Raw genomic sequence first — 27,234 nt, forward strand, 5'->3', positions numbered from 1 at the left:
AAACTGGTAGTAGTGGCCCTCGTTGTCTTCAGTGGGTGCATGATGAGGCCGAACTCACTAAAACAGGAGTGTAGAAGTGTCAGTATAACGTATCACATAGCATTTGGACAGTTAATCCTCCTTTCTCTCCTTTTATTCTTTTACAGACTTTCTGCATCTCACATTTGAATCCTTAGCTCTCTGCTGTTATCAGCCCGGGAGATAGTGTGTCATGTAATCCTCTCTCCTGAAGGCTAAAGTGCTGTAATTTTGATGGCCAGGCTAATCTGTCTCGATAAAGTTTTATTTTTCCATTGTTAAATTCAAAGGACAATGACTACTAATTACAACTGACCTCTAACCAAAACACTAGCTAGAGTTTATCACCGGTGCTGATACTGGCTAACAGTAATCCCAGCATCAGCAGTACTAGGCACTCTGTTTCAAAGAAACTTAACAGAATAAGGGGAGCCAGAAGGGAAAAAATATATATGCTCTGGGTAATTTGTCTGCTGCAAAAAGTATAGTGAACGTGTACAGAGATTCCATTTGCTATGTAATATACCCCTTACAATTACTAATTACAGGGATGGGGAAGAAAGAAAAAAAAAAAGCATCATAAATATTTTAACTGAAAACAGCACAGCAAAAACATAAAGGTTGTTCTGGTAGACTGCCTGGTTTCCTGCTTCAAGCAGGTATAAAGAATCATTAGTGTTATTGTACGTTAACAGCAAAAGATAGTAATAACAATGACAATTTGAGAGAACAGTTGCTGTCGTAATACTCTCTTTGAGAAGTAAGGAAGCATTAGACTCTGAATACAGTATAATAAAATAATTTTTTCAAAAATATCCCAATTTTTTTCCCACCTGATATTTTGTCTGTAATGTTTTAATAGTTAACACTGTGGGAATTTTACAGATGAAGAGGTGAATTGAAGAGTCTAGGGCCCTGTGTATTTATTATAGCAGCTGAAAACCTTGCTGTGCTTTTGCAGATGAGTGGATCTAATAGACTGTGGGATCAGAGCCCAGACTGAGATCCTGGCTAATACATGTATGTGTTTAAATCAAAGCAGGTGAAACGTATTTGCCTAAATTTTGTGCAGATACCTGTGATTTTCAGACAGATTTTTCTACAGGACTACTTGCAGGTTTCTGGAAGAACTGTTGCAACATCTTAGACAGATGTAAGGTTGAGAGGTTTGCTTTGAGGTTCAACTCCTCTGGGCAAGGGCACAGCAAGGACACAGTGGAGGTGGACATGGAGTAGAGCTGATTTCCCAGTTTACACAGTTGTCCCTACGTAAAAACACAAAACAGAAGAATAAAATCTGATAATGGATCTCTCTTTTTCTGAGACAGCATTAAGATTGAGGTGTGTTTCTGACTGGGAGGAGAAATGCCTTATCTTTCCTGCATCCTTCTCTCCAGAACTTGTTTCCTCCCTACTCTTTTTCCTTGTCAGCAGCATCACCATCCTCCCCTCTGCCAAACTTAGCTTCATCTTTGATTCTTCTGTTTCCTGACAGGTCTTGGTACTCCCAGATCTCTCTTGGCACTTTTTGTTCATGTTACTTCTTACATTTTGTTTGCAGCTGCCAAAGCATTAGTCCACACTGGCAACCTTCCAGCTTGATACTGCAACCTCCCGTTTCCCAGCAAGCTTTTTTCTCCCACCTACGTTCTGCTCCCAGTCAGCATGACCCCTGCCAAAATAGTGCGTCTTTTGCTTTTCTTTCTGAAACGTCTCCATGCAGATTCCTGTTCTGGAGTCTCTCTAAACACCTGGTCTTTGTTTAGGCTTTGAAAATGTTCTCCACTTCCAGAGTTCCCCAGAAATATTGGCCTCAAACTCGCCGTCTACTGGAAGAGAGAAATGAGGAGGAAAGAAAATTAACAGACCCTTGGGTCATTGCAGTTTGTTCTGCTTCAGGCTTCCTTTCACCCTCATTACCTGGCTACAATAGGAGCAAGATTGGTCATTTCTTGGTAATGGTTGTTCTGTGTTTGTTCGGCCTGGTGGTGTACTCAGTCACACGGCTGTGCTGAGAAGAACAGTAGGCAGGAAGCCGGCAGGGAGCCGGCCGTACCCGGTGTACCCGGTGGTACCCTTTCCAGAAAGTGGTGTCTGCTAATAGCAAAGCTCTGTGTAATGAAGAATCCTTTATAACATCAAATAATCCTGCTGCTGAGGTCAGTACCTTTCAACAATACTTAATCTTTTTTTGAGTGTGTTTTCTTGCTATGCTTTTCCTAATGAAAAAAAAAACCTTCTTTTTTTAAGCATTCCTGTGCAGCGTTCCTCATCAGGAGGGTTCACAGTGTTTTACAAAGCTGTCCCTGTCAGGGTACCAATATGACTTATGCAGAAATTGATGCACCTGAGGGAAAACCATTTACCTAGAGGCCTGTGGCAGGATGCAATCCCACACACTGCCCAGTAGGAGCAGAACTGACCGGAGGCACAAGCAGTTCACATGGCTTTTTAAGACTCCCTTATGGTTATTTGCTGGCTTGGCCTATCCAAAGCTACTGTCTCTGTCAAATTACTTTGGCCCAGCTGCCAATGTGCAGTTTCTTACCCTGCAGCGCATATGAGGTAGCTAATTTATCTCTGTCTCATCAACAGATCTTGAATTACTTCACACAGGGCATGAGGCCTCCACTGGGACTTCTAGAGTAGAGAAACCAAAATTCATTCCTGTGCAAGGCAGCAGCCTGCGGCTCCCTTGCCTGCCCTGCTGCATGTCCTACAGGACTGACACTGGGACCAAGGCTTCTTGGTGGTAACCTGCTTGGGACTCTTGGGCTGGAGGGGCTGCGTGGGACAGAACTGAGTGCTAGGAGGGAAGAGGAAGGGGAGAAACAGCCCTGGAGAGATGGGATATTCTTCAGACTACTGGGGTGGGTTTGCAGAAGAGAGATGTTTCTTTCAAAGACTCAGGGCCCTATTTGTGCCTTTTGCTCAGTATTAGGTGTTTTCTGCAGCTGGTTGTTGGCATGCCATGTCATCTTACATGCTAAAGAGAATCCAGCCCTTGTTTTATACTCCCAGGCTCAAATGTAGGCATATGAAGCCTGTTTAATCTCATAAGCAAGTGTTCTGGTTTGCAGAGAAGCTGAGCACCCACATCTTCAGCTGAAGTCACTGGGAATGGCCAGCTGCCTCCTCCTTTCCCCCCACAGGAGGGAACTAGATAGACAAGTTCTTGCTCCTTTTGTTCTTAGTCCTGTTGTTGTGAAATAACTTCCACAGAGAGTCCAAGCATATCCAGATATTTTTCACGGAAAATGCCTCAGTGCTGTTGCTTGGGAGCATTGGTCCCTTGTCCAAGGCAATCCGTGTGACTGAATCACACCTTTACATGGATAAAACACACTAATATTAGTGCTTACCTGTCCTCCACACTCTTATTTTTTGCAGTTCTCCAAGGCGTAGGCTCTGTGGACGCTCCACCCTTCCTCCCCCTTGCAGGGTTTCACAAGCCATTGAGGGCTCAATTAGCACAGATTACTGCGGATGCTCATGCAGAACATATATGTCAATCTTATTGCATTAGCAATTTCCCACAGTGATGCACAATGAAAGCCTTTTAGGAAAAACAGATTTGAATGTGGTACGGTTTGAACACAATGAAATGCTAATGTGATTCCATGGAAAACTGCTAACATGATGTATATGGAAAGCCTTTTGTGTGTGAAATATATCCCCCCATATGCACTTGGCCAGGCTTTCTCACCTGGGAGGAAGGAGAGGTGGCCGGCAGTGCTGCTGTTGCCTCTCCAGGCCTGCTGTCAGTCAGCGAGGAGGCACTTCCGGAAGTTCTTCCTTTTGAGTATTTTATTGATGATCTATATAATGCATTGATCTATATTTCACTTGCCAAGCTGTGTGATGCCTCATGTTCAGCAAAAGATGTCTGTTGTGTTAACACCATAACTTAGTAAATAACCCTTTAGGCAGACCTTCCAAATGTCTCTCTCTGGGACCTTGGGCGTTAGACAGGGAGCCTCTGGGCCAGGCTACAGCTGCAGCTAGGAGCGTGGCTGGGGGTGCCCTGTCAACATGGGGTGCTTAGAGGCAACAGACTCCCCAGCTAACTCCCAGTGTCACAGGTTATCTCTGACTTTATGGCATCAGATTCCTGGCACAACAAGGCAGCAGATCTCAAAAGCATGAGATGCAGTCCTTGCATGGGGAGAACCAGGGACTGGAATTTCCATTGCCTGGATCAGACCTCACAGATCTGCCAGCAGGAACCAGTGTCCCATCAGTCAGTTCTGTGAGTTCCCCCAGGAAATTAAGGTAGTTGTCACTGAACCCTACTTAGCTGGCCCTCAGGTGTCCTGTTAGGTAGATGGGATGTGCTGCCGTACACCACGAGGAGAACATTTGCTTTATCCATTTTCCCTGTGTGCACTGTAAATGTACCAGCAGATCTCCAAAAGTACATTCCTTTCTAACAACTTAAGACATTAAACTTCTAGGAAAGATTCCCATCTTATTTGAGCAGCACATCCTTGGTAAAGTAATTGTTCTTTAGATATATCCTTGTTCACAACGTTCTTAATGTCTAACTCTAAGCAAATCCTTTTCCTAAAATGGGTATTTGGGAATGGCTCCAAGAATGCCAGTGATTGATAACGAGGATTACAGGATCCGATTAGTGTGGATATAAACTTTAGGCCAGCAATGAAGCTGAAATTCTTTTCTAGTCCCCTTCTTCCTTTGTGAAGTGTTTGTTCTGGAGGCACTTGGCTGCATGCTTTGTATTAGAGACGAGTCAGCGTTTATTTTAAAAGCAGGAACTCTATTTTTTGCGTATTTCCAACCGTTCCATTTTTAGAAACACCGATGGGCTTTGCTACAGTTTCCCTGGGAATGGTGGGTATGTGAGGAATGCAGGACTGACTGTAAAATGGGGATAGCCAGAGCCATGAGAAGACATTTTGGCTCCCTAGGGCAGGTTGATGCACCTCCTTGTCATACCCCGCTGCCCCCTGCCTTCTCCCACAAATATGTCCTCGGAGCTCCCCCATGGCATGTGTCCTCCTTAGCCTCTGGCTCTGAGGGAGCAAGGCAGCTGAGAGAGGAGCTCTTCCTCGGAGCTGCAGGTCTGAGCCTGAGCAAGGCAGCCACAGGAAGGGATAAGGCAGGGACTGTGTGAATGGGTCTTCTTCCTGCCTATGGGGAGCAGGGCGTGGGGCAGAGAAGAGGATGTGTCCCCGTGGGATTGTATCTCAGAAACTTCGGTGTGGCCCAGCCAGAGAACACAGTGCAGTTCACTCCACATAAACATCACAGTCATCGGTTTCCTTTAAAAATTAATACCAAGGAAGGAAGTACAGTCAAAGAGAGATCATACTGGTAAATTGGTCCGGTTTCACATTTTTGCACAGGCTTTGGTTGTGTTAATTTTGTGGGGTGCCTTCAAATATTGTGGGAGATGTTCAAAGGTAAAAATCAGTGAGAATGTCCAGCCTTCTGGTTTGGGTTTACCCTGAGCGGCAGGATGCAGGTAGCCTAGGCTCCAAAGTCAGCGTAGCCATGTTAGCCTAGCACTGTACCTGAAGAAGGGGACTCTTTTGCTTGGCCACAGTAGGCGACACAGGATTGGAAAGGCTTGTCTCAAGGGTTCTTCCAGTCCTTTCTTCCTCCCCAAGGCCAGTGCAGTTATTCTTGAAGAAAGCTGTGTAATCTGCACTTGCAGACCTCTAGCAGCAGTAACTATCCCAATGCATAGCTATCCTATTTGTATGTTCTCCCTGTTTCTTCAAGTGAATATGAAAGACAGATTGCCCCTATCCTGCTTGCAATAGCCTTTGGCACATTGGCATACTATTATCATGTCCATGCCCCCTCTCTTCTCCCCATCTTAGGTTACACTAATGAAGCTTTGCTGAAGCATCAATGTGCTTACCCAGAGCAGCCTCACCTCAGGAATTGGTACATCCCTTCACAGTCAGGCGTCATGGGCATACCAAAAGTGAGTTGGATACTTAGTTTACTTTTATGATGGAATTTACGCCTCTTAAACACATCCGCAAGTGTTAGGCGTATGGAAGTGTATGTAGCTGTGTTAAGGTGTGCAGCTTATATACTTGAATCTTTCCTTCTTTATATGAAATGAGAATGTGTTATTCCCATCAAGAGAAGCTGAATGATGCTGAGTAGATGAGGTAATATCTGAATGATTCCACAAGCTCAGAGAATTTATTTGGAAATCATAGATTTTTAAGCACTGGCATGAAATTTCATCCTTCTTTATCCAGGAGGCAGTGAGTTCAGTGAAGGCTCCACAGTATAGACAAGTGGCCAGAGAGTCATGAAGTGCTGTGAGATTTGCCTTTGACATTGATGACTTCAGATTAAGTTCAGTGTAGAAGGGCTTTCAGAACACACTCGAAAAAAAACCTGAGAAAGTGAGTTTCAGAAGTTTGCATTATTCATTTAAGCTTATAGGAATAAGCAATGAGATTTTGCCAGGGCTGTGTGAAACATGGATAAATTTGAGTCTCAAGTACTTTGCCTCCTATCATTGCAGCTGTTTTCAGTTGGAGCAGTCCAGGGTCAAACCAGGAAGAAATTTAGTTTCTTAATTAAAAAAAAAAAAAAAGAACAACCTTCTTTACATCCCATTTAATTAAAACCCTGGGTGTCAGGTTCTGTGGTTGTGGAAGAACTCGGTAATATTGTAATGAATAATTCACTCACCCTATTTTGTTGGGTGCAAAAGCCAGTGGTTTCAGATAGGTTCATAACAGCACCCTTGTCTAGCTGGTCCCAAGCACAAGAAGAAGCCCCAAGGGATTCCAAATGATGTCGTGGGTGCCACAAGTGGAACATGAGTCTTCTCAAGTGATTTACATGCATCAAGAGTAACGTGTGGCCACTGTTCCTGAGCCACGAACTGGTTACTGGAGTGGCAGCAACGGTGGCTGTGCAGCTCAGGGACTTCCACATGGCTCTTCTGGAGTGAATGCACATGTGAAACCTCTCCTGGGGCCAGGATTGGTGCTTCAGGCTCAGTGTGCAGGCCCAGGGCAAGGTTACTGAGGTTCCTGGCTCGTTTGAGGCCTGAGTATTTGTAAATGCATTTTATTTATGTATTTATGTATGTATGTATTTATTTATTTATTTATTTTAAACCCTTTTTTCCTGCTGAGGTGCGGAAGATCCCCATAGTGAGTGGCAGTGATGAAGTGACGTGGGAAGTTCTTTGCCAGCGCTGGGTGCACGCTGACTGCTGCCAGCTGGGCATGTTTGAAGCCAAATCAAGACTCGATTACACTAAGAATACTTGCGTCTGTCTTTCATAGTAGGTTAAAGTATCTGAATTCGTGCTAGGTAAAAATAACTAACCAAGTGTATGTTCACAGCCTGTTCTTTACGTTGTTTGACTGAAATAATTTTCTCCCTTCCAGTTCTGTTGTGATGTAGTCACCAAGCGGCAGACTTCCAGCTATAATTGTCTCACTACTCCATTTTCCAGCCACGTGCATCTCCGAGAACTGCACAGCTTATGTCTAGACGACCCTCTGAGAAATCTCCCTCTGTGGCCTGACTTAGCTGTTGCAGTGACACCGAGAATGATGATGTCAGCCATTTTCAAGACTGATAGCCATGCCTCTCACGGCTCAGTTAGCCGAGGCAGGCACTCCAAGTGGAGGCAGTGTCTTGGATTTTTATTCCAAGACCAGATGCATACACATGCACTTACACACACATGCACAGATACGCTTTTGAGGGAGGTTAGACACTGTGCTTTTACACAGTTTTGTTTTAGGCCTGCTTTCACTAGCATCCATGCGGCTTTCCTTTTTGACTTCTGGATAAGGCTTAGAGTGAAATGTAATGAGCACTGGTGCAATTCCCCTGCTATGCCTATGGGAATTGAATTAGAGGGGAACTTCATCACCGTGTTGGCCTGCACAGACATTCTGCTGAGGGGTGATGTGAATGAATCCTCCCCAACGCAGTGGATCCTTTTTACATTAAGCAAAATCTAAATTTCCCAAAATCTTTCTATAGTGGAAGTGTCAGCATATTGCCACATGAGACACAGAGGAGGGCGCATTTAATTTTGATGAGCTCTGGAACCCCTCTTAATGTCTTCAGCAGGACCTGGCTGAGGTCAAGAATCAGCACACCTGTGATGATGGTGTTTCATCTGTTTTCTCTGCTCTTGATGCATCAAGCTGTAGTAGCACAGTGGAGTTACTGTAGTGGAGTTCCTTGAAGAACATGTTTCTCCTCATAACTTGACCTACAGGCTAATGCTACGCTGGGGGGTGAAAAATGGGCTTAGGAGTAGGAAAAAGTATCCCAGTCCCCTTCAATTCATGTCCCCATTGCTGGGTCCTAGCCTGGCAATCATTCAGACTCGAGGTGAGACTCGTATCACCCAGCATTAGCTGTATGCGGTGCCTGGTTTTGCTGACCTTTTTCTAGGTGTTTACTTTTGGGCAGAATTGTTCATGCCATGTACATACATGTTTTTATCAAGTACATATTTAGGGACATTAGGGTGACTGTATCAAATATGAGTGTCAATAATGTTTATGTGGCTGAGTAAATTCTAATGAAAGGCTGTTTCCATACTAATAAATGAAACATGCCTGATACTGCTCTTAGCCTTGAGGCCAAGTGGGATGGAGAGGGTTGCTTCTATGCAACGGCTGTCTCACCTTCCAAAACAGGGTGGCTTTATGCAGAGTTCTTGTTAGGCATGACCCCTGGTCCCTGCTAACTCCTGAACCATGCACAAGAGTTATTTGGGAGAGTGCTGCTGGCACAGACCAAAGCCATTCCAGATACTGTGATAATTTGTGCTATAGATAATGAAGTTTCCATGCTCAGAAATGTTCCCCAGCACTAGTGTAGCTGCAGCTAAGGTAGGCACCTTATGCCTAGGGATAATGGAGCAAGTGAACTGGTCTGAAGCATTTCCAGTCCCACCTTCTCCTGTTCCTCCAGATCACAGAAATGAAAGGGTGAGTCCATGCTCACATGCCATATGTCTTCTGTCTCTCCCCTATAGCAAGCTTCAGATCTTAGGCTAAACTTGTCAATGGAATAAAGATTCACAGCATGGGAGATTGACTGTATTTGGACTTGACCAGTCACTTACCTGACAGACAAAGCCTTCCTTGTAGTCCCAGTGGAGGGAATCATGTTAGGGATGTACCCTGAATGATGCCTGACTCCTACTGCAGTTAGTACATCATATTGTCACTGAGGGAGATAGAGGTGACCATACCAGAACTTCCGTCATGATATGGCCCAGGGCTTCATACATGTGGTGGGGTTATGGATCAAAACTGTAACACTTCCCTCCCCCCACGCCACTCTCAAGCAATGAGCACTGAGAAATGTGATGGATCATCAGCACAGAAAATACATCAAAAGTAGTTTTGAAATGTTTCAGTGCTGGAAGTTTCCATTTGGGTGGGCAAGTTGCCTGTTACAAAAGGCATACAGCTTAAGCAACTACTGACCTGAAAGACTGTTAAAATTAAATTGTGAATTGACATCTCTATCGTTACAGCCCTGGAGCAGAATGTCTGCCTAGGTATTTCATAATGGAGTATCCGAGCCTAGCAACACATGGCTTAGGCTGCTGAATAATATGCAGTATTATGTAATTTAATAACATTAAACTAGGATGCTCTGATAATAGTATTATTTGAAAGCTGTTTAGTTTATTTAATACCATTTATATTTTGTATGTCAATTGAATTTGGGGAAAAAAAAAGATTTTAGAAGAAACTGGGGGCAGCGCAGTAGGAAATTGTGCAATGTACTTATCTGAGACTGCATCACATGGTCTGCAAAGCACGGCTTTTGCTTTTATACACATGGTCTTGGCGACTCTCCCACTCGCAACAATAGTGCTCAGACTCATACTGATGTCACTGTTGAGTTATTTAATTTGACTGAACGAGATTAATGTGTTTATTTAAAACCTTGGTCAAAATGGAAAAGAAAATCTTGGGACAATACTTTTACGTGAACATGTATGTTTTCATATCTGATGATTGTAAGGTTGCATTAACTTATCAGGAGCAGTTGTTTACACACACTAACGCCTGGGAGACCCCCTCAGATAAGAAGTGTGAGCCATTTTCCCTCTCAGCCTGGAGCAGAGACTTCCACACCGCCACTGGTCCTGTGGGCTTTCATCCCAGGCTCTCCTTGCTTCCTGCTGCTGCATTCAGGGCTGATCCACATTGATCCCACCATTGTTTCATTTTCTTGTGTGAGGATGGGGTTGGTGCCACCAAGCAATGCCAGCAATGCGGTGGTGGATCCTCCCCAGGTTCTCACCATGGCAGTGACAGACAGACCTCCACTGCACGGGATGCCTAGATGGGGCTGGCGCTGGGCTCTGTAGGCTGAGCCTGCTCCCACAAAGGCTGGAGGCTGCCTGCCTAGATTTTGTCCACATTATGTTTTACAAGCAGCTTGAGTGGGTTTTTGTGTGATAAATCATTCTGAACTTATTTCATTCTCACACGTACCCTCTAAGTGTTTAGAATAGACTTTGGTATTGACTAAGAGGCATTAGTAACTATGCAGTTAAATGCTCCAGGTCATTGGATTTTTACTAATACAGAGTGGGGAAAAACTCTGGAACCTGAAACTTCTCTTTGTGTGGTGGGACAAGTTTGGGCAGTTCTGCAGAATCGATCATTGATTGCTGAATGACCCTAGTGACAGGATTTCTGCCATGCTCTGTTAAGACACTCTCTTGACAGTTGAGGACAACTGGACATATACATAGATTGATAATGTAGAAATTGCATAAGCCAGAGCTGATTGCTGAGGTGGGTGCCTGAAGCAAGAAATTCCTGCTCTTCCTTCCAGTTTTGTAGTCCCTCTGTTCATATTTTCATGCAGCCTCCTGTCCGCTGGTGCTTGAAATATGAATCTCCTGGGGGAACAGCAGCTGCTGCTGGGGCTTGTGACAGACCAAAGAGTCACTTTTATGCTTTCTCTTCTGTGGGGCCAAGTGCTTCCATCTCCCCAGCTCTGTGGAAGGCTTTTGGGATTTTGAGCCCCTGCCCTCATCGTTGCTGCTCTCATGAAAGAAGGGGAAAATCTCCATGTTTGCACATATCTGCATTTGTCAGGGCGCTGAGTGTCTTAAAGGGGAACACAGTGGGGCAGAGGAATGGACATGAGAGCAAAACAGAAGGGCGAGGAGGAAAACAGCTCTAGGCAGTCATTGGTCCTCAGCAAACACTGCATGTTGTCAAGAGGCTCTGATGCCCTGGGCCATGTGTACTTGCCTTGCAGCATGTTCCAGAGCTGTGTGGTGCTGAGCATATCAGACTATGCCGAGGAACCAGTCTTTCGGATTGGCCTCCTATCTCACTGTGTTGTACCTGTGCCTGCACTCGATGTCCCCAAGTGCCCTTTGAACTCTTACAAGAGGTGTGCATTTAAGGGAACTGCAGGATAATATGGTTTGTGAAGCCCTGCTGCTCCCAACACCAGGTGATATGTCTCTGTCTCCTCAGTGGCTGCATATAAGTAGTGCTGAGGACTACGTCCAGGCCTTTACTGGTAAGGGGTAAAAAAGACCAAAATCCTCCCACAAGGGTGGAGTAGGGCAGTCACAGAGTTGCTTCTCTAGAGGCATCCATTTAGAAACTGTCCCAGCTCCTGCTTTAAGTGCCCTCCGTACAGTTCAGACCTTTGGACTTGGTATGCACAGGGGGTCCATGAAGTATATTTAAAGCAGCAAATAGCTTGACATACAAGGTCGTTTTTCCTCAGAGTCGCAGTCAGTGGAAAGATGTCATTTTCAGCTAAAATTAGACTGGCTCCAGCGACATTTAAAAAAAAAACAAAAACAAAAAACGCTCAAGAACTAAACTCTTTCTGTTGGACTTTGTCAGATGTAGCAACTCCTAGCAGAAATAACTCAGGATCCATCCAGCACAAACTGTGTCCAAAAGTCTGATTTTCATCCAAAACACTTTGAATTGTTGGAGAGAGTGAAGCGGACTGGCTAGGCAAAGGCAAACAATGTTTTCTCTTGCATGTGAGACAATGTAAATAAGCTTAGAGAATAGTGATAGATCTTTCAAAGGCACTAAGTGAAATTTGTAAGTAGTTGAATTTTAAATAAATTTTGCAGCTAATATTTTACAACTCTTGACAGTCAAGTGAGATTGGAGGGGCAGAGAGGGTGTTGAAGTCAGACAAGTATTCTAATCATTACTTCCATAAAATTTAATATTACAGATTTAATTTTGTACCAGATGCTTGAGCTGAATCTACAGCTACCAGTGTAAAAAGTAAAAGAGGTACATTTTCTTTTGCAGTAAATATAACCCCAACCCTGCAACAATTTGACTAGTGCATTAAACTCACAAATTGACGTGACTCGGCACTTAATGCAACAATTTGACTAGTGCATTAAACTCACAAATTGAAGTGACTCGGCACTTAATGCTTTCCGAGGTCCAAATCTAAAATGACTGTGAAGAGTAACGGGCAGGAAAGGCTTGGACCCAAAATAAACAGCAAAAACCAAACAGAAAACCATTGAAAATTAAACACACATTTTGAGTCATTTCTCTTCCAAAAGATTTTATTGAAGGAACAATGAAAAGAGTGTGTGAAGCCTAACGATGTATTGTGTTGTTATTCCAGGCTTCATCAGCAGTTTCTTGATGTTTGGAAAGTTCTGAGACCCACCCTATTGGACTACTTGTAACCAGTGCCTAAGACTACAAAAATATATGTGTGGAAGAACCTTTCCTTGAAGGAAGTGTCCATCTCAATAGTGTGGGAGCTCCACAGTGTGCAAGCCTTGCAAGGCAGGAGAGTGATTTGCGCTTCCGTTGACGCTTGTGTGTAATCTCCGCTTCTTATGCACTCCAGCACCCCTATCAGTTCCTTGTTCTCCTTCACCAGCCCTGCAGTGAAAAGGCTGCTGGGCTGGAAACAAGGAGATGAAGAGGAAAAGTGGGCAGAAAAAGCTGTCGATTCCTTGGTGAAGAAGTTAAAGAAGAAAAAAGGTGCCATGGAAGAACTGGAAAGGGCTCTGAGCTGCCCAGGTCAGCCCAGTAAATGTGTCACGATCCCACGTTCCTTGGATGGGCGACTGCAGGTGTCTCACCGCAAGGGGCTTCCCCACGTCATATACTGCAGAGTGTGGCGCTGGCCTGATTTACAATCTCACCATGAGTTGAAACCACTGGAATGTTGTGAGTTCCCATTTGGCTCAAAACAGAAAGAAGTGTGCATTAACCCCTACCATTACCGGCGGGTGGAAACCCCAGGTAATTATATCATCTGCAAATGATTCACATCTCTCTATTAGCTCTTGCACTGGCAGGTCTAGTTTTGGTGCACCCTACTGAGTTGTGCTTTGAAATCTGAAAAGGCAGACTCCATTTGATGGGTCTTTCTGTGCCCAGCGGCATCACAGCTCTGGCAGCCGGGAGTAAGGAGCACCTCGCCCGTGGGGTCTGTGTCCCACTGGACCCCTGAGGGTGCTCGGATCTTGTCCAGGGTGCTGAAAGCAAGCTTCCTCTCCGTGGACGTGGGTGCTGGCTGCCCTCTGAACCCTCCTTCTGCAAACTGGTCTCCAGTTGTGTGAAGTCTAGGCACCATCCTAGGCTTACCACCCTGGCTAGATTTATGTCTCATTGTCTGAAAACCAACAATCAACTCGTTAATCCACAGGAAAAATGTATCACTAGCTCTCTCTTTAAAAATCAGAGTTGCAGTAAGATGGCTTATTTTGCTGTGAATATGAAGTCAGGTCAGTTGATTCTTCCTAAAATGCCTGGTGTCTTGCCTTCGGTGGGATTTACTTACCTGAATGAATAGTTTATGTGAAATAAATCCCCCAAGTTCCCATTAAACTTTGAATTTTTCCACTGATGACCCTCTTTAGACTGGATTTGGTCAGCACTGAAACTTAGGACCTCACTGAAGGGTCATTTAATTGGGCTTTGTGTCAATTAAACAGCTGTTAAAAAATTATAGTGTTCAGTGTTGACCTCTGTAGGGATCTTAGAAAGCAGGGCTGGCAGAGATCTTAAGCAGTCATCCTGTTCTCCCCTGCTCCTACTCCCAAAACAAAACAAATTACAAGGTACATTCCTGACAGATGTTTGTCTAGTGAGCTCTAAAAATCCTATGTGATAGAGGATCCACAGCCTGCCCAGGCAAATGAATCTATTGCTTTGCTATCCTTACAGTTCAAAATTATTTCTAATGTCTAACCTAGCTCTCCCTTGCTGCCAAAAATCACAGTAATTTAATTTACTAATGGATACAGTTGGTAAGTGTATGCTTATTATTCTGTGATTACTCTTTGCTTGGCATGAACTTTACTCTGAGGTGACATCAGGATCGGATAAGTGAACTGTGGGATGTTTCTTTTCACACAGATGAAATAAGGAAAAGGCATTTTTTAACATTTATTAAACAACAGGGGCTGCTCCCTTTTCAATAGAACTTCCACTGCAGCAGAGCTGTCATTTTGGAGTTGTATCTGAACTGTTGTAAACATTGGCAAAACTAAAATTTTACAGCTGCAGTGAGTGGTGGTTGTTGTCTACAGTTTTCAGTGGAAAGAGCTGATCTGCCTTGCTAAAATAAACTCTTCAAGAATCTAAGAAAAGATGTTCATGAAATATCCCATTTTGTGTATTTTTCTATTTGAAGGCTGCAGTCTTTTGTGTCTTCTCATTTCTTCTGATGTAATTCCAGTGCAGTTAATGGAGTCCTCTCAGCGCAGTAGCTGACAGCACTGCACAGTGCTGTTTTCAACCCCCGTCTTCTGATCTGTACAGTGCTAGCTAACAGACGCTAGTACTGGGATAATCCAGCAGCTGCTAAATGGCTGCCAAAGCTTGTTGTTCTGACCCTGAAACTCAGAAGGTTTTGGCTGTGAACATGTCTTTATTGTTTGTCTCTGCAGCAGACTGACTACATCTCTACTAGAAATGAGATGGGGCCGAGGTGCAGGTCTGAGTATTGCTGAATTGGTAGCATGCTCCCGGGCGCAGCTTTGACACATGGGAACTCACATGGACTAGCAGTTCTCAGGGTGCAGGGGTTAGCCCACAGGAGGGACTCTGAGCACTTCAGACACAACCACCTTGTTTTGGAGGTGAAAGAGAGCACAGCTGCAAGGATGCAAGCTGCGCTGTGCCAGTTGTCCATGGGAGACAACTCCCCAGGAATAGTTCTTATAGATTATTCATCCCTACTGCTCTTCTTATGGGGACAGCTTAGAAGCTGAAGCTCACAAGTGGGTCAGCCCCCTCCTAGAGATGCAGAACAGCAAGGAGGACAACGTACTCAGGTGTGCTGGCACAGCGGCTGCAGAGGTAACTTACACCACTGCAAGTGGCAGAATGTAGCTCCAGGCCAGAGGCAGTTAGAAAGCAGTGCTGCAAGGAGGTGATGGTGAGGCAAGAGAAGAAATGAGCTTGCGGAGAAAGTGGTAGCAGTGAGATCACCACAGAAAAGGCTGGGAGCGATTGATCTAGGTGCCAGTCTGTTTAAAGAACAGTATTTAAAACTACAGGAAATCTTCTGTGTCTTGGATGTTGGTGATCTTTGGCTTATGTGAGATTCTCTGAATCTCATCCTCTGGAGCTAAAGAATCCACCCATTAATTTAGTCAGCAGTGCATTTCTGTATAACCCACAAGTCAGTATTATTTTCATACAAAGGTCCATCCTTTTGGGGCTCACTTTCCATCACTGCAGTCTGTCTTGCTGAGTCAACCATTGTGTGACCAGAGCCATTCATTATTCAGAATGAATGAGCTGTGTCAAAGATGGGAGGGCCTCACCCTTTCTTTAATGGCCCAGCAGATCCCTAGACCTCTATTACTAGAGAGCAGCTTTAAGCTCTGGCCTGAGATTCAGGGGTTTCATTGCCTCTGCTGTGTGCTCAGGCTGCCCAGCTGTGTCCTAGTCTATGCTGACCAATACTGCACAGATTATGCATAGCTTTTATTGCTGCTGCCTTTGCCCCTAGAAGATTTCTTTCCATGCCTGCTGATCGGCATGTGCCATTTAGACAAAAAGCGGCATATATTTTCTCTGTTTGTGCAACATTGCACTGCAGAGGGGGGTTAGGCCACCTACCCTAAAGGAGGTAGGTATGGTGGTTAGGCTCTGCTTCCCCCTTCATTGTTTTGCCTCAAAGAGCTGGTCAGAAGAAGCTGCAGTTTCAGAAAAATATAAAAGCTGCCTAAACATTTGCCCTATTATTTTTATGTGATATCATTCATGTGTAGATAGTGCAAATTCTAGAGTGCATCATTGCTGTAGACGGCTGGAGTCTAGATGAACTTCTGACTTAGACTGATTGCTTTCATCAAGCTCGAATGGGACTAAGATGTGGTAGCCTCCCAGGTGGAAGATCACCTGATGATCTCACTGTTGGCCATGTATTTGGTGTTTGTGAATGGGCATAGGGAACAGATGGATCTCACCAAAGGGTAGGTCTCCAAAGGTAGTAAAGTCTGCCAAGATGGGCTGATGTGTGAGAAATCACAGGGTGGATGTTGTACCTGGAATTAAAATGCAAGGCAGATAGTTTGCTTGCTAGCACCTGAAGTCGCAGGCTCCGGGCACAGCCAGGTTTCCAGCAAGAACTGTTGTAGCTAAGGGGGACAGGAGAAAGCCTAGTGTGGGAAAGGCAGTGGCAGGACTTCAGGCATAACTGTGTTTGTCTTTGGTTGAACAAACATCATCAACGCTTGGGCATGCATAGGAGGAAGGATCTACCCCTGGCTCTCAGGTAGAAGAAAAGGACTTAATTGAGTGGAGACCATGCAGGTAAATTATGAGGACAGACAGGTCCCAGTGCACTCATTCAGTTTTGTGCCTCTGGTCACACTTCCTTCAGAGCTGTTGAGCCCTGGAGAGTGACATCTGTTACCAAAAGAGCAGGGAGAACAAGTCCCTCTGGGGAATTTTTAGCCACAAACAAGAAAATCTCTGAATTCCTCACCACCACAGAGGCTTTAGCCCTCTAGGCAGCCACAGAGCAGTCAGTGGAAATATTGAGTGAGGTGGCAAAAACTGTACAGCAGAGCAGAAATTAGAAGTACCCTGGTCAGAGCTGGGAAGGCGGTCAAGGCTTGAAAACTCCTCTTGCTGACTCATTCAGGGCGAGTCAAAGGCTTTTCCTGGCTAGTGCTGTTCACACATCCAGATTCTCAGCTTTCATTTAGAGGAGTTGCACTGAGTTCTCACAGGGCTGAAGAAAGCCACTTCCTTAGTGGTGGTACCCACAGCAAGGTGCCAACCTCCCAACACTGCATGGGATTGCTGTAGCACAGCTGTCCCTTGCTCAACACCTCTGGTGGGTGCAAAGGGATCACCAGTTCCCCATTTTCTAGGACTGCTGGTTAGGTCTGGCTGAGCAGCAGCAAACTTGGCAAGCATCATACCACTTTCATGGAGCAGCCTGGAGCTGCTCACAGGAGCATGGGATGGGAGAGATCCAGCTCACCAAAACCACATCTGCAGTGGTGGTACTGGCCTTGTCCCAATACAGAGCAGATGAACTGAGCACTAAAAGAGTCTGTTTCTCTCCACTGGCTATGAAGATATCCATGGAAGACTGGGCAGTGCATCTTAGTTTTGAATATCTGTATTGCCTGTATGAGTCCTACCTGGGGAGTCTAGGAAATCCAAAAAGCTATAGAAGCAGTAAAGAAGCAGAACTACCTTTCTCTACCAAGGGATTTAAGAGGGTGGCAACAAAATTTTCATCCCACGGGTAGGGGCATATCAGAGGCAGAAGGAAAGGAAGTAATCTTCAGAGCACCATCCTTCTCCTGGCCAGAAGCTAATTAGAAATGTGTTGGGCCAGAGAAGGGTCTATGTACAGTATCTTAACAGGTATCTCAGTGCCTGTGTTTCCAGGCAGGTAAGAAGATAACTTTGACAGTGAACCCTCTGTCACCAGTCCGATCTTTTGTATGTTTTTCAGGCTCGGTTCTTCAGTTCATGGGTGACTGGCAAATTCTCAAATGGTATATGCCACTGGGTGGGCAGGACCATGGTTTAACCCTGCCCTGGGTGCAGCGTAGTGCTACATCAAGCAAGAAGCTGTAAATCTGCCATTGGTACCAGGCACTGGTCTTCCTCCTCCTGCTTAAACTGCCTCAGCTCTCTGAGCAATCGATGTGCACTGAGGGTACACTCTAGGAAGGGTGTTCCTACAGCCTCTTCTCATGCACATTTTACATTATCTATATATTGTTTGCTTTGTAGCAATTATTCCACTCTTTCATTATGCTGGATAAATGAGAGTTCACTATAATTAAAAGGTGTTAGCTAACGTACCTAAAAAGAATTCGCCTTACCTAGACAGAGCTTTTGGGCCTAAATAATATGTTAAAACACGTTCAAACCATATATTCCCGTCAGCGTTTATAACCAAGAGTACACAGTGCTATTTGTTTCCGTAAGCAAGTAAGGATAGACTGAAAGATTACGTGCTCCTGGGTTTTAGGCCAGAGGAACTCTGGACACTGGGTTAATCAATACAAGCCTGCTGAACTGTTCCCCATGTTGGGACAATTCATCCTTGTCACAATAACTCAAATTGCCTCCTTCTCTTCTCTGATGGCTTTTAGATCTGTACGATAGCAACTGGAGATTCATTCCCTCTACTTCTTTTTAAGGCCTTAACTAAGACAATTAGGCATTACGTGAGCTAGTTACTAATACAGAAACCTTGGGGTCCATGAATCTCCCTTTGTAGGTGCCATTCTCCCCCAACGACTATGGGAGGCCCACATAAAGCCTCAAGTTGAACTCCCATATGCAAGCCTCTTTGTGTTCCAGCTTAGGGGCTGCATCTTCATAGGTAACTCAACTAGTTGGCTTTTCTAAAGTGTTTTGACTCTAATTCTGCGCTCATTCCTGATATGTCAGAATCCAGAATAATTTGGGTCAACTTTAGGTTTGGCAGTGCAGCAATGCTATTAACAGCACTGACAGTATGAGATGTAAGTAAAGAGAATTTGAGAAGGAAGGCGATATCTTCTATCAGACCAATTTTTACAGAGATTAATTTGGATTTCAGTTTTCTGACCTGTGTTTTTCATGTCTTAACTACCAACCATTGACATTTGCCTCCTCATGCTAGATCTTTTCTAACTATATTGCAAGACCTAAATTAATATTGCTGCAAAATTTGAATTGCCATTTACATTTCCTTTTAAAAATCCCACTGTCTGGGTGGCAGCATTTTCAAGTACCTGAAAACCTTTTAAATCTGGTGTCTAGCTTCTGGTCTGTGCTTCCTTTTGCCCATCTGTAAAACACTGGTAGTAAAATATGCAGTGTACTGCGGAGCACTATTAATTGTTTTTAAACCTGGCTGTGGTTTTGGCAAATCCTGGTGATAATATCTAGCAGGCTCCTGATACGTTCAGTCTTTCAGGAAGGGAGGAATAGGTAATTTTGAGAGGGAGAAATGTGCCACTTGCATTTCTGTAAGAGGGATGTGTGTGCATACTGTACCTGTGGATTTTATGGTACCTTGCTCAATTCAGGAATGAGTCTGTATTTTGCATATGGAATTGCTGCAATTGGCTGCAAATCTGGAAAGAAAAGGTCCAAGAATCAGCTTTTGATTCTTGTTTTTGGACAGGTTTGTTGCCTTTCAATTACTTCTATACAGACAGCAATACTGGGGCAGCGTGGAATATGCCTCTTTTAAACTTACAAAGAGATATACTTTCAAGAGTGCATTTTCAACCAGATTTTTTCTGTTGTTTTTATTTTCAGTCCTACCTCCTGTACTTGTTCCAAGACACAGCGAGTTTAACCCTCACCTCAGCCTCCTCGCCAAGTTTCGAAACACTTCTCTGCACAGCGAGCCGCTGATGCCACACAATGCCACCTATCCTGATTCTTTCCAGCATCCTCCATGCACCCCTTTTCCGTCATCACCCAGCCACATGTTCTCCCAGTCGCCTAACAGCATCAGCTACCCCAACTCACCAGGAAGCTCTTCTGGACCAGGAAGTCCCTATCAGCTCACAGGTAAGAATGAACTTTCAGACATGCTGACTGAGGTAGTCAAGGTTTTTGCTGGGGCTTGGGGTCAGGTGCCAGTTCTGTGTGCTTCCCCCAGGCTATAGCTACAGATTGAAATGCTGGACAAGACGGATTTGGAATGTGATTTCTTGTGACTGTCTCTTAGTATTATCTCCCAGTCCTCATGTTGGATGCTAAAGGGACTAAGAGCTGTAGTCATCCCACTCCTAGAAGTGCCTGGATGAGATTTCATGATCACTGCAAGGGGACAGTTGAGGAGATGAGCAGGTGTGTCAGGCCCAAAAGCTGCCCATCCAGGCTTATGATAAAATCCATGGAAAAGAGCACTTGCAACACTTAAATTAGGTGCTTCTAATAGAGATAGTCAGGGTAGGGACCTTTAGAAACTCCATCAAGAGAGACAGGATAAAATGGGGGAATAGGTACACAGAAATATTTTTTAATGTATGGTTATCTCACTGACTGTATAAACTTCAGGAAATCGAGGTGTTTAAGAGTCTGGTCCAACACTTGGTGAAGCCACTAGGCAAATTCCTATGACTTTGGAATGTGTTTCTTCAGCTCCACAGTTCTGAGGTCAGCAGGTTTAAGGCACTCAGATTGCTTGTGTTGTGAACTCCTTACTTAGTACTGCTCTAATTACCGAATTACTATGCTTTTGCTGTTAAATATATCGAGAAGGTGTCAAGCAACACATCTGAGAGCTAGCTTTAATACCAAAACATGGTTCAGATTCACTTCCGCACTTTGTTATAACGCTCAATTAGTTTCAATGATCTCAGCTCTTTCACAAGGATGAATTCATGTCAGAACCGTGTAGCTTAATGTTTTAATGTCTCAACTACAAAGCATTTAAATCCATGTCTTTAATGTTATGCCTATTCTGATTTTAAGTGCAAGAAGGGTGTTTATGTTTACAATGTATTTGTAGTATTTGAACTTCCTTTTAAGCTGAACACTTTCAGTACAGTGTGATGTTTTTCCTTCTCCATTCATTGGATGGATCTTCATTTATTTCTTGTCTAGATCTATACTTCAGATTAAATCATATTTAGCACCATTGAAACATTTCAACAAGTAGTAGGACTTGTTTGACTTCTTCCATCTTTTCTTTCACCTCTGTGTAACCAAGCTGGATACAGTGGAGCTGGTCCTGGCAGGCAAATCAGGCCCATTCCAACTATGTAATGACTCTTGATTCGTGCATTTAGCTGAACTTGGGATGTTGCAAAGCTACTTAAAAATGGAAGTGGCTCAACCTGAGCTTCAGTATATCACAGTACACGGCATGCTAATAAGCATAATTTGCCTGTGTAACAATCAGGGATGTAAGACTATCTAAAGCAAACTGGAGTAACATCATGAACCTCTACTGGGATTGGTGTGAGCAAATATAGATGTCAACAATGCAAATTTCTGAGCATCTCGAGCAATTGTCTATACCCTCTCTGTAATCAGTGGAGAAAAACATACACTCCTGGAACAAGTTTAATTGCATCTTAAGGTATATGTCTAAAGGAGCTGAGATGCACCATGTCTGTAGTGCCTGTTTTTCTTTAATGAGTGTAAGGAGAGCTTATATGGTGATTAGCTTAGGTGTAGACATCAAAACCACCTGTATAACCACATTATATTCCTTTCTGAGACTTGTATTCTCTTCAACTCTTTCTTGATTTTGTTTTTCTGTTCCAGCTTGTTGCCTTTTCTGTGGGAGAGTTATGTCATCTGTGTGTTAGAAATGTCATATAGTGTATGAAATTCCTACATCCTGACCAATGAGTGCTTAAATAGAATAACATTCCTGTGAAGTATTTACTTGGAAGGTTCAATGATTGTCTTATGAGGCAGTCCACATTTATCCATGTTGGGTGAAGTTGCTCAGGTTTGAGGGCCAGCCGACAGACCCCGAACACAAGAAGGAATTTCAACCTGGAACCAAGTTAAACCCTGGTCTTCTTAAAGACACCTTTAGTCCTGCAAGCTTGCATATGGCTGTAATTCACGCATAAACCCACTGAGTTTCTGTTCAAATTAATAAACCTACATACTTTTAGTGCTTCTGCAGTGAATGTCGGCATTTTCTTATATAAAAATTAAGTCCCTTTGGCTTTCTAAAACCTCCTGTCTTTCTTGCGAATCTCCACCTTAGAGTCTCCTTCTGTTTTGTAGCTTACAGTGCCATATATGAAACAGATCAGGAGGTGGGCGGGTTGTGAGTTGATAGATGTTCTCCATATTTTTTCATCATGTCCATTGCTCTTTGATGGGAGAGTGAATAAACCAGAAGTGGACCAGCCCTCCCATGTAGGACAGAGGTAAAAAGGACAAATCTGGAGGGTTTTGCCAAGTCTGATTTTAGAATATAAAGGCTTTCCATAGGACTTTTCTATAGCCTGTGAAAAAAAGAGAGCTTTTTCCCAGATGATCAATTAAAGTTAGCTTCTGCTCTTCAATCATCCTCTTCAAGTTTTAGATTTGGAGAGAAGTCTGGAACTGAAGGATCAGACTGCATTACTTTCTTAGGGTAACAACTCATAGTAACAGAGAGCTTGACTGGACACTGGTCTAGGCCTGAGACACTGTTGTGATTGTCCCTCACTCTTTCAAGTGCAGCATGTCCAACATGACAGCCCTTCCTTCCTGTCCTCCCTGAACATGTAATTGTCTTAATCTGGAGACTGAAGGGAGGCCAGGGACAGATTTGTGCTCTGTTTCCAGCCCTTCTCTAGCTAAACATGCTGAAAAAGTGCTAAGTACTCACCAGGAACAGCTGGAGAGAATTTACTAACGTGTCGATTTGGGTCTCTTTTCTTTCTTTTCTTTCTTTCCTTCTTTCTAATAGTGGAAACTCCACCCCCGCCTTACCATGCAAGAGAACCTCCAGGAAACCACAATGGGCGGTCAATGGATGCAATAGCTGAAAGTCAACTAGTGCTGTCTTTGCCCAATGGAGGTAAATCTGCCGATGGAGAAGCTGAAAGTAAATAACCATTTGTACTATTCTTCAAAGAAAAACTGTTAAGCAGAAAAATTGTTATTTGAACAATAAGGTTCAGTGATCTGTAATAATAGGTTTCAGACAGTTTTATGGTAAGGCTGTGTACTAGACCCATCCATTAGCTAGCAGAATGGGTTGATTTAAGCATTTAGCAAATTATGTGCGAAGTTACAGAGTTTAGATCTTATTTGCATCCATGGACTATTACGTTTAGAAAGCTGTTAATGAAAGCAAGCACTGTTATCTGCATTGTAAAGACAAAGATATCAAATAAAGCATGGTGAGGCAATATAACACAAAGGAGCACTATCAATATCAGAACTGATTTCTTTATCACCTTTGGGTTTCAAGTACTTTAAAGCCTTGTGGTTAGGATCTTTCTTACTGCCATCTTTGTATGAATGTTACATTACCTGCTGGCTAGAAAAGAAAAGGGCATGTTCTAGTGAAGTACGAAGAGGATTTTACAGGAGGCCAAACTCTTTGTCATCCGTAAGAATCCATCCATTTATAGATGCATAAGCATCCATAAATGAATGCTTTAGTGGGAGAGGGCATGGGTGGTCAGACTGGATGGGACTGGGATCCTCCTCGCTTCCCTCAAAGAAACTTCATGACCTCTCCATGGTCTCCGCTACCTCCAGACTAGTAGCAGCAGGTGATGCCTCCACCATTTGAAGCCCATTGCTGCCAATCAGCATGGGAAAATGGAGTTCCTCTGCTGGGTTTTCCTTTGGCTTCCTGCTACTGCAAAGGGAAAATCACCATTGTTCTTTTAGCCCAGCATATTTTACACCTAAACAAATGTCCTTTATGGCATGAGGACTGAACACTGTACACACACATGTACATTAGAAAAATAATGCCAGCCTCTGAAACAGTGAGGAACATATATGTATCACAGAACTGGAGCAGAAGGAAGATAAGGGTGATAGTGCTAATTACAGATGGGTACACAGAATGGTTAGATAATAACTAGTGATCAGACACGAATACTTTTAAATAAATTGTTGAGATACTTTAATCTCTTTACCAGAGTTTACCATCTGTGATCACTGCCCTAGTGAATATTAGCTGGAAGTTTATTAGAGGTTATGCACAGAGGTGCTCTGGGGGCAGGGGCTCTCACATGCCTGTCTCACTATCCCGCCTGTGGGGGGCTGGCAGGATAAGATTCCCCACTAATTCCCATAGGACGAATGAGGCTCAGAGATTCTGTTACATTTCTGAGTCTTTCTCTGTGTCTGAGTTAGAAAACCCGGGTGGGAGTAGAACCAAATGAAATGACCTTGCTGGCATTTCTGCTTACGGTCCCACTTGGAAGCGGAAAGCCCCAAAGCATGCAAAAAATTGGGGGGAGTGATTGATTACTTCTGAACTGCAGAGTTCGGTATTAGGCTGAAGGCTTGGCTCAGTTTTGACTTGCCTTGAGCCCATCTGTCATCCCAAGCTCCTGCTGGTGTGCAGAGCAGATGTGTCCCTTACTATTTTCAGTGTAGAAACTGGGCCCCGGTTCAGCAAGGAATGTCAGTATGTGCTTAATTTAATGCAGTGGAGTTATCACTTTTAAGAACAAGTGGGACTCCTTAGAGGCTTAGAGTTAAGCTGGTATACCAGGCCTTTGCATGCTTGGGGATTCAGTCATAAAATTAAGAAGAACCAGAAGCTGCTGTTGAGATAAAGCCTGACATAAGTGACTGTTTAGATGAAGCGCCAGTGGGGTGGGAATGGGAGGGAGGGAGGAAAGAAAACAGAGAATAATTGTTTAAAATATATTACTGAGACTTAAGCAGATGATTAATTTTATTTCCTACAGACTTTCGGCCTGTTTGCTATGAGGAACCTCAACATTGGTGCTCTGTTGCCTACTATGAACTCAACAATAGGGTAGGGGAGACTTTCCAGGCTTCCTCTCGAAGTATCCTTATAGATGGATTTACAGATCCCTCAAACAACAAAAACAGGTTCTGCCTAGGACTGCTCTCAAACGTAAACCGCAACTCTACTATAGAAAACACCAGGAGACACATAGGAAAAGGTAAGAGGAAATCCCTTCTCACTGGGAATATTCAGAGCTTGAAAGAACTGTGCACTGCATTAACAAACCTAGCTGACCTGTCAGATGTGCTTGTCTTAAAACGAAAGCTCTGAGATTACTTCTGAAATAGAAGGAAAGCAGCTGATTCTTTTCTGACTGGATAACAATCAGCAGAGTAGCTCCTTACAACAGCTATTTACTTGGCCAGCAAAGAGAAAAATGTTGTTTATAGTTGTGTGTTCTAATTTAGCAGTATGTATTTTCATTTTATTTATTAGAGCTTCTGGCAACTGGGAATATTGCCATTGAAATGCCACTAAAAGGATAATTGCTGGTGCCTCAGGGATGGTTCTCCTACCACCAAATAACAAAGGGAGATGGATGAAACACTTAGTAGTTGAGTTATTTAGCTGAGGAACTCTACCAGAGTTGCCTTTGTAGATTTTTCCCTCCTACTAGTGTGATTCCCTTCCTTGTCAGCTTCTCACCAGTAAAACTAAGTCTTGGGTTCTCCCATCAGCAGTTCGCCTTGTATGCTTCAGTGCTGGTGTACATACACCCTGTGCACACATGAGCATATGCTGCTGGTGACAGGTACGAGAAGACCACACCTGGACATGCGTGGCCGCACACACTCCATCCCAGCTTACTAGGGCTGCGTAGTGCCTGATGTTCTCCCAGAACTTACTGTTGTTTGTGACAGTGAGTCAGAAGCCCTGTACTGGCCACTTCTCTGTGCAGATGAAGGTTTGCCTGTTCTGGTATATCCAGTCTAGACTTATTATCTTGCCAACTCAGCCTCTCACCAGTAGCTGCCTGGGAATGGATTTCCCACTGGGCTAATTAACTCTAATTGTTCCACTCCTATTATCTTGTCAACCTCACCTCATTTCCCAGGCCTAGAGCAGTATTTTAATTGGCTCTTGATAGTCTAGTGTTGAATGACTGAATATGAGGAAGCTCAGGTATAAATGTGACACAGTTTTACAAAAAACAGTGAACCTGAAGGCTAGTGCAGGAGTTGTACTTAGCCTTTGCACTTTTCTCCCAAAGGGAAAGTGCTTGTGTTGCAGAGGCACTGTGTGAAGCCAGTGTGATGCTACAAGTGTTTGTCATTGTAGTTTGTTGTGAGTTGGAAGTGAGTTGTACATCTAGTTCTGACTTACTCAGGAAATAAAGCAAAGCTGCTCTATCAGCATAAGCTGTCAGAGGGCTGTAGATCAAAGCTGAGCCCTGCCCTAAAAGAAGAATGACAAAAGATCCCAGCTAAAGCTGTCATTTGAGGATGTTACATCCTGTAACTTTCTGCCCCAAAAGAGGAAGAGACAGAACAGGAAGAAAACGAGGTAAATGCTAATTGTCCTCATCCATTCAAATTTGAAGATCTGTCTTCATTGACTTTAAAATCTTAACACTAGGAATCTGCCCAAGGGAAGGGAGCAGATTGCCCAGAGAGGAGCTTCATATATCAGAGATGCTTAATTTTACTGCTCTTCCCTGGTTATGCAAATCTTAAAAAAACATGTTCAAATGAAATTGAAGTGGCACCAGTACAGGCCTGCAGAAGAGCACAGAGCAGCTCCAAAAGTGTGCAGTTCAAAGGCATGCTGGACAGATGAAAGCTACTGAAATGGATACAAGTGTCACATGTTAAAAGGGGAGAAAAAAGAATGAGTAAACAAGATTAGCTCAGTAGGATAAGGATATGTGATTGAATTGTCATCTAGTGTATCAGCGTGAAACCGTTTCCTGGAAATACCACATCAAAGCTAAAAACAATCCAGAACACAATGCAACATCTACTAGCAATTGGACCTGTTTCAGCAGTCAGACTTCAAGGACAAAAAGAGGACTTCTGATCAGTGTGTCAAGAAGATGTGGATGTTTGGAGACTGCTGAATTTCCAGTTTCTGCAGCGCGCAATGAAAACCCACTAGAACATATGTACCCTTGATTTGGTCTTCTACAAATACGTATTCAGCTGCTTGGCTTCCTTGAGGGTGCTTGTCTCTGGCAAATGAATACCAGAAGAATGGAAATACACACTGACATTTCATTACTGCTGTATTTATTGCTTTTAAAAAGTCCGCAAGGAAAAAGCAAATTGTAGCCTCTGCTTTCAGAAGTGACTTTGCTGTTTTTGTTAT

The 27,234-nt window shown here is 43.7% G+C and overlaps 1 protein-coding gene across 4 annotated transcripts in view; it reads left to right on the forward strand.

The window, feature by feature from the left end:
• Positions 1-27,234, forward strand: part of SMAD9 (SMAD family member 9) — a 43,703-nt gene that overhangs the window by 2,202 nt on the left and 14,267 nt on the right. For 2 of the 4 annotated variants that reach the window (XM_064440974.1, XM_064440977.1), the window contains exons 2-5: positions 12,649-13,280; positions 19,779-20,036; positions 22,894-23,031; positions 24,866-25,087. In XM_064440974.1, the coding sequence (XP_064297044.1) occupies positions 12,869-13,280; positions 19,779-20,036; positions 22,894-23,031; positions 24,866-25,087 (1,030 nt within the window). In that variant the 5' untranslated portion in view covers positions 12,649-12,868. Of the gene's footprint in view, positions 1-7,170; positions 7,304-12,648; positions 13,281-19,778; positions 20,037-22,893; positions 23,032-24,865; positions 25,088-27,234 lie in introns of those variants that run through there. The other 2 variants (XM_064440975.1, XM_064440976.1) reach the window with 2 other exon arrangements.

The sequence above is a fragment of the Phalacrocorax carbo genome, chromosome 1 (genome assembly GCF_963921805.1).
Source record: "Phalacrocorax carbo chromosome 1, bPhaCar2.1, whole genome shotgun sequence".
Classification (NCBI taxonomy): Eukaryota; Metazoa; Chordata; class Aves; order Suliformes; family Phalacrocoracidae; genus Phalacrocorax; species Phalacrocorax carbo.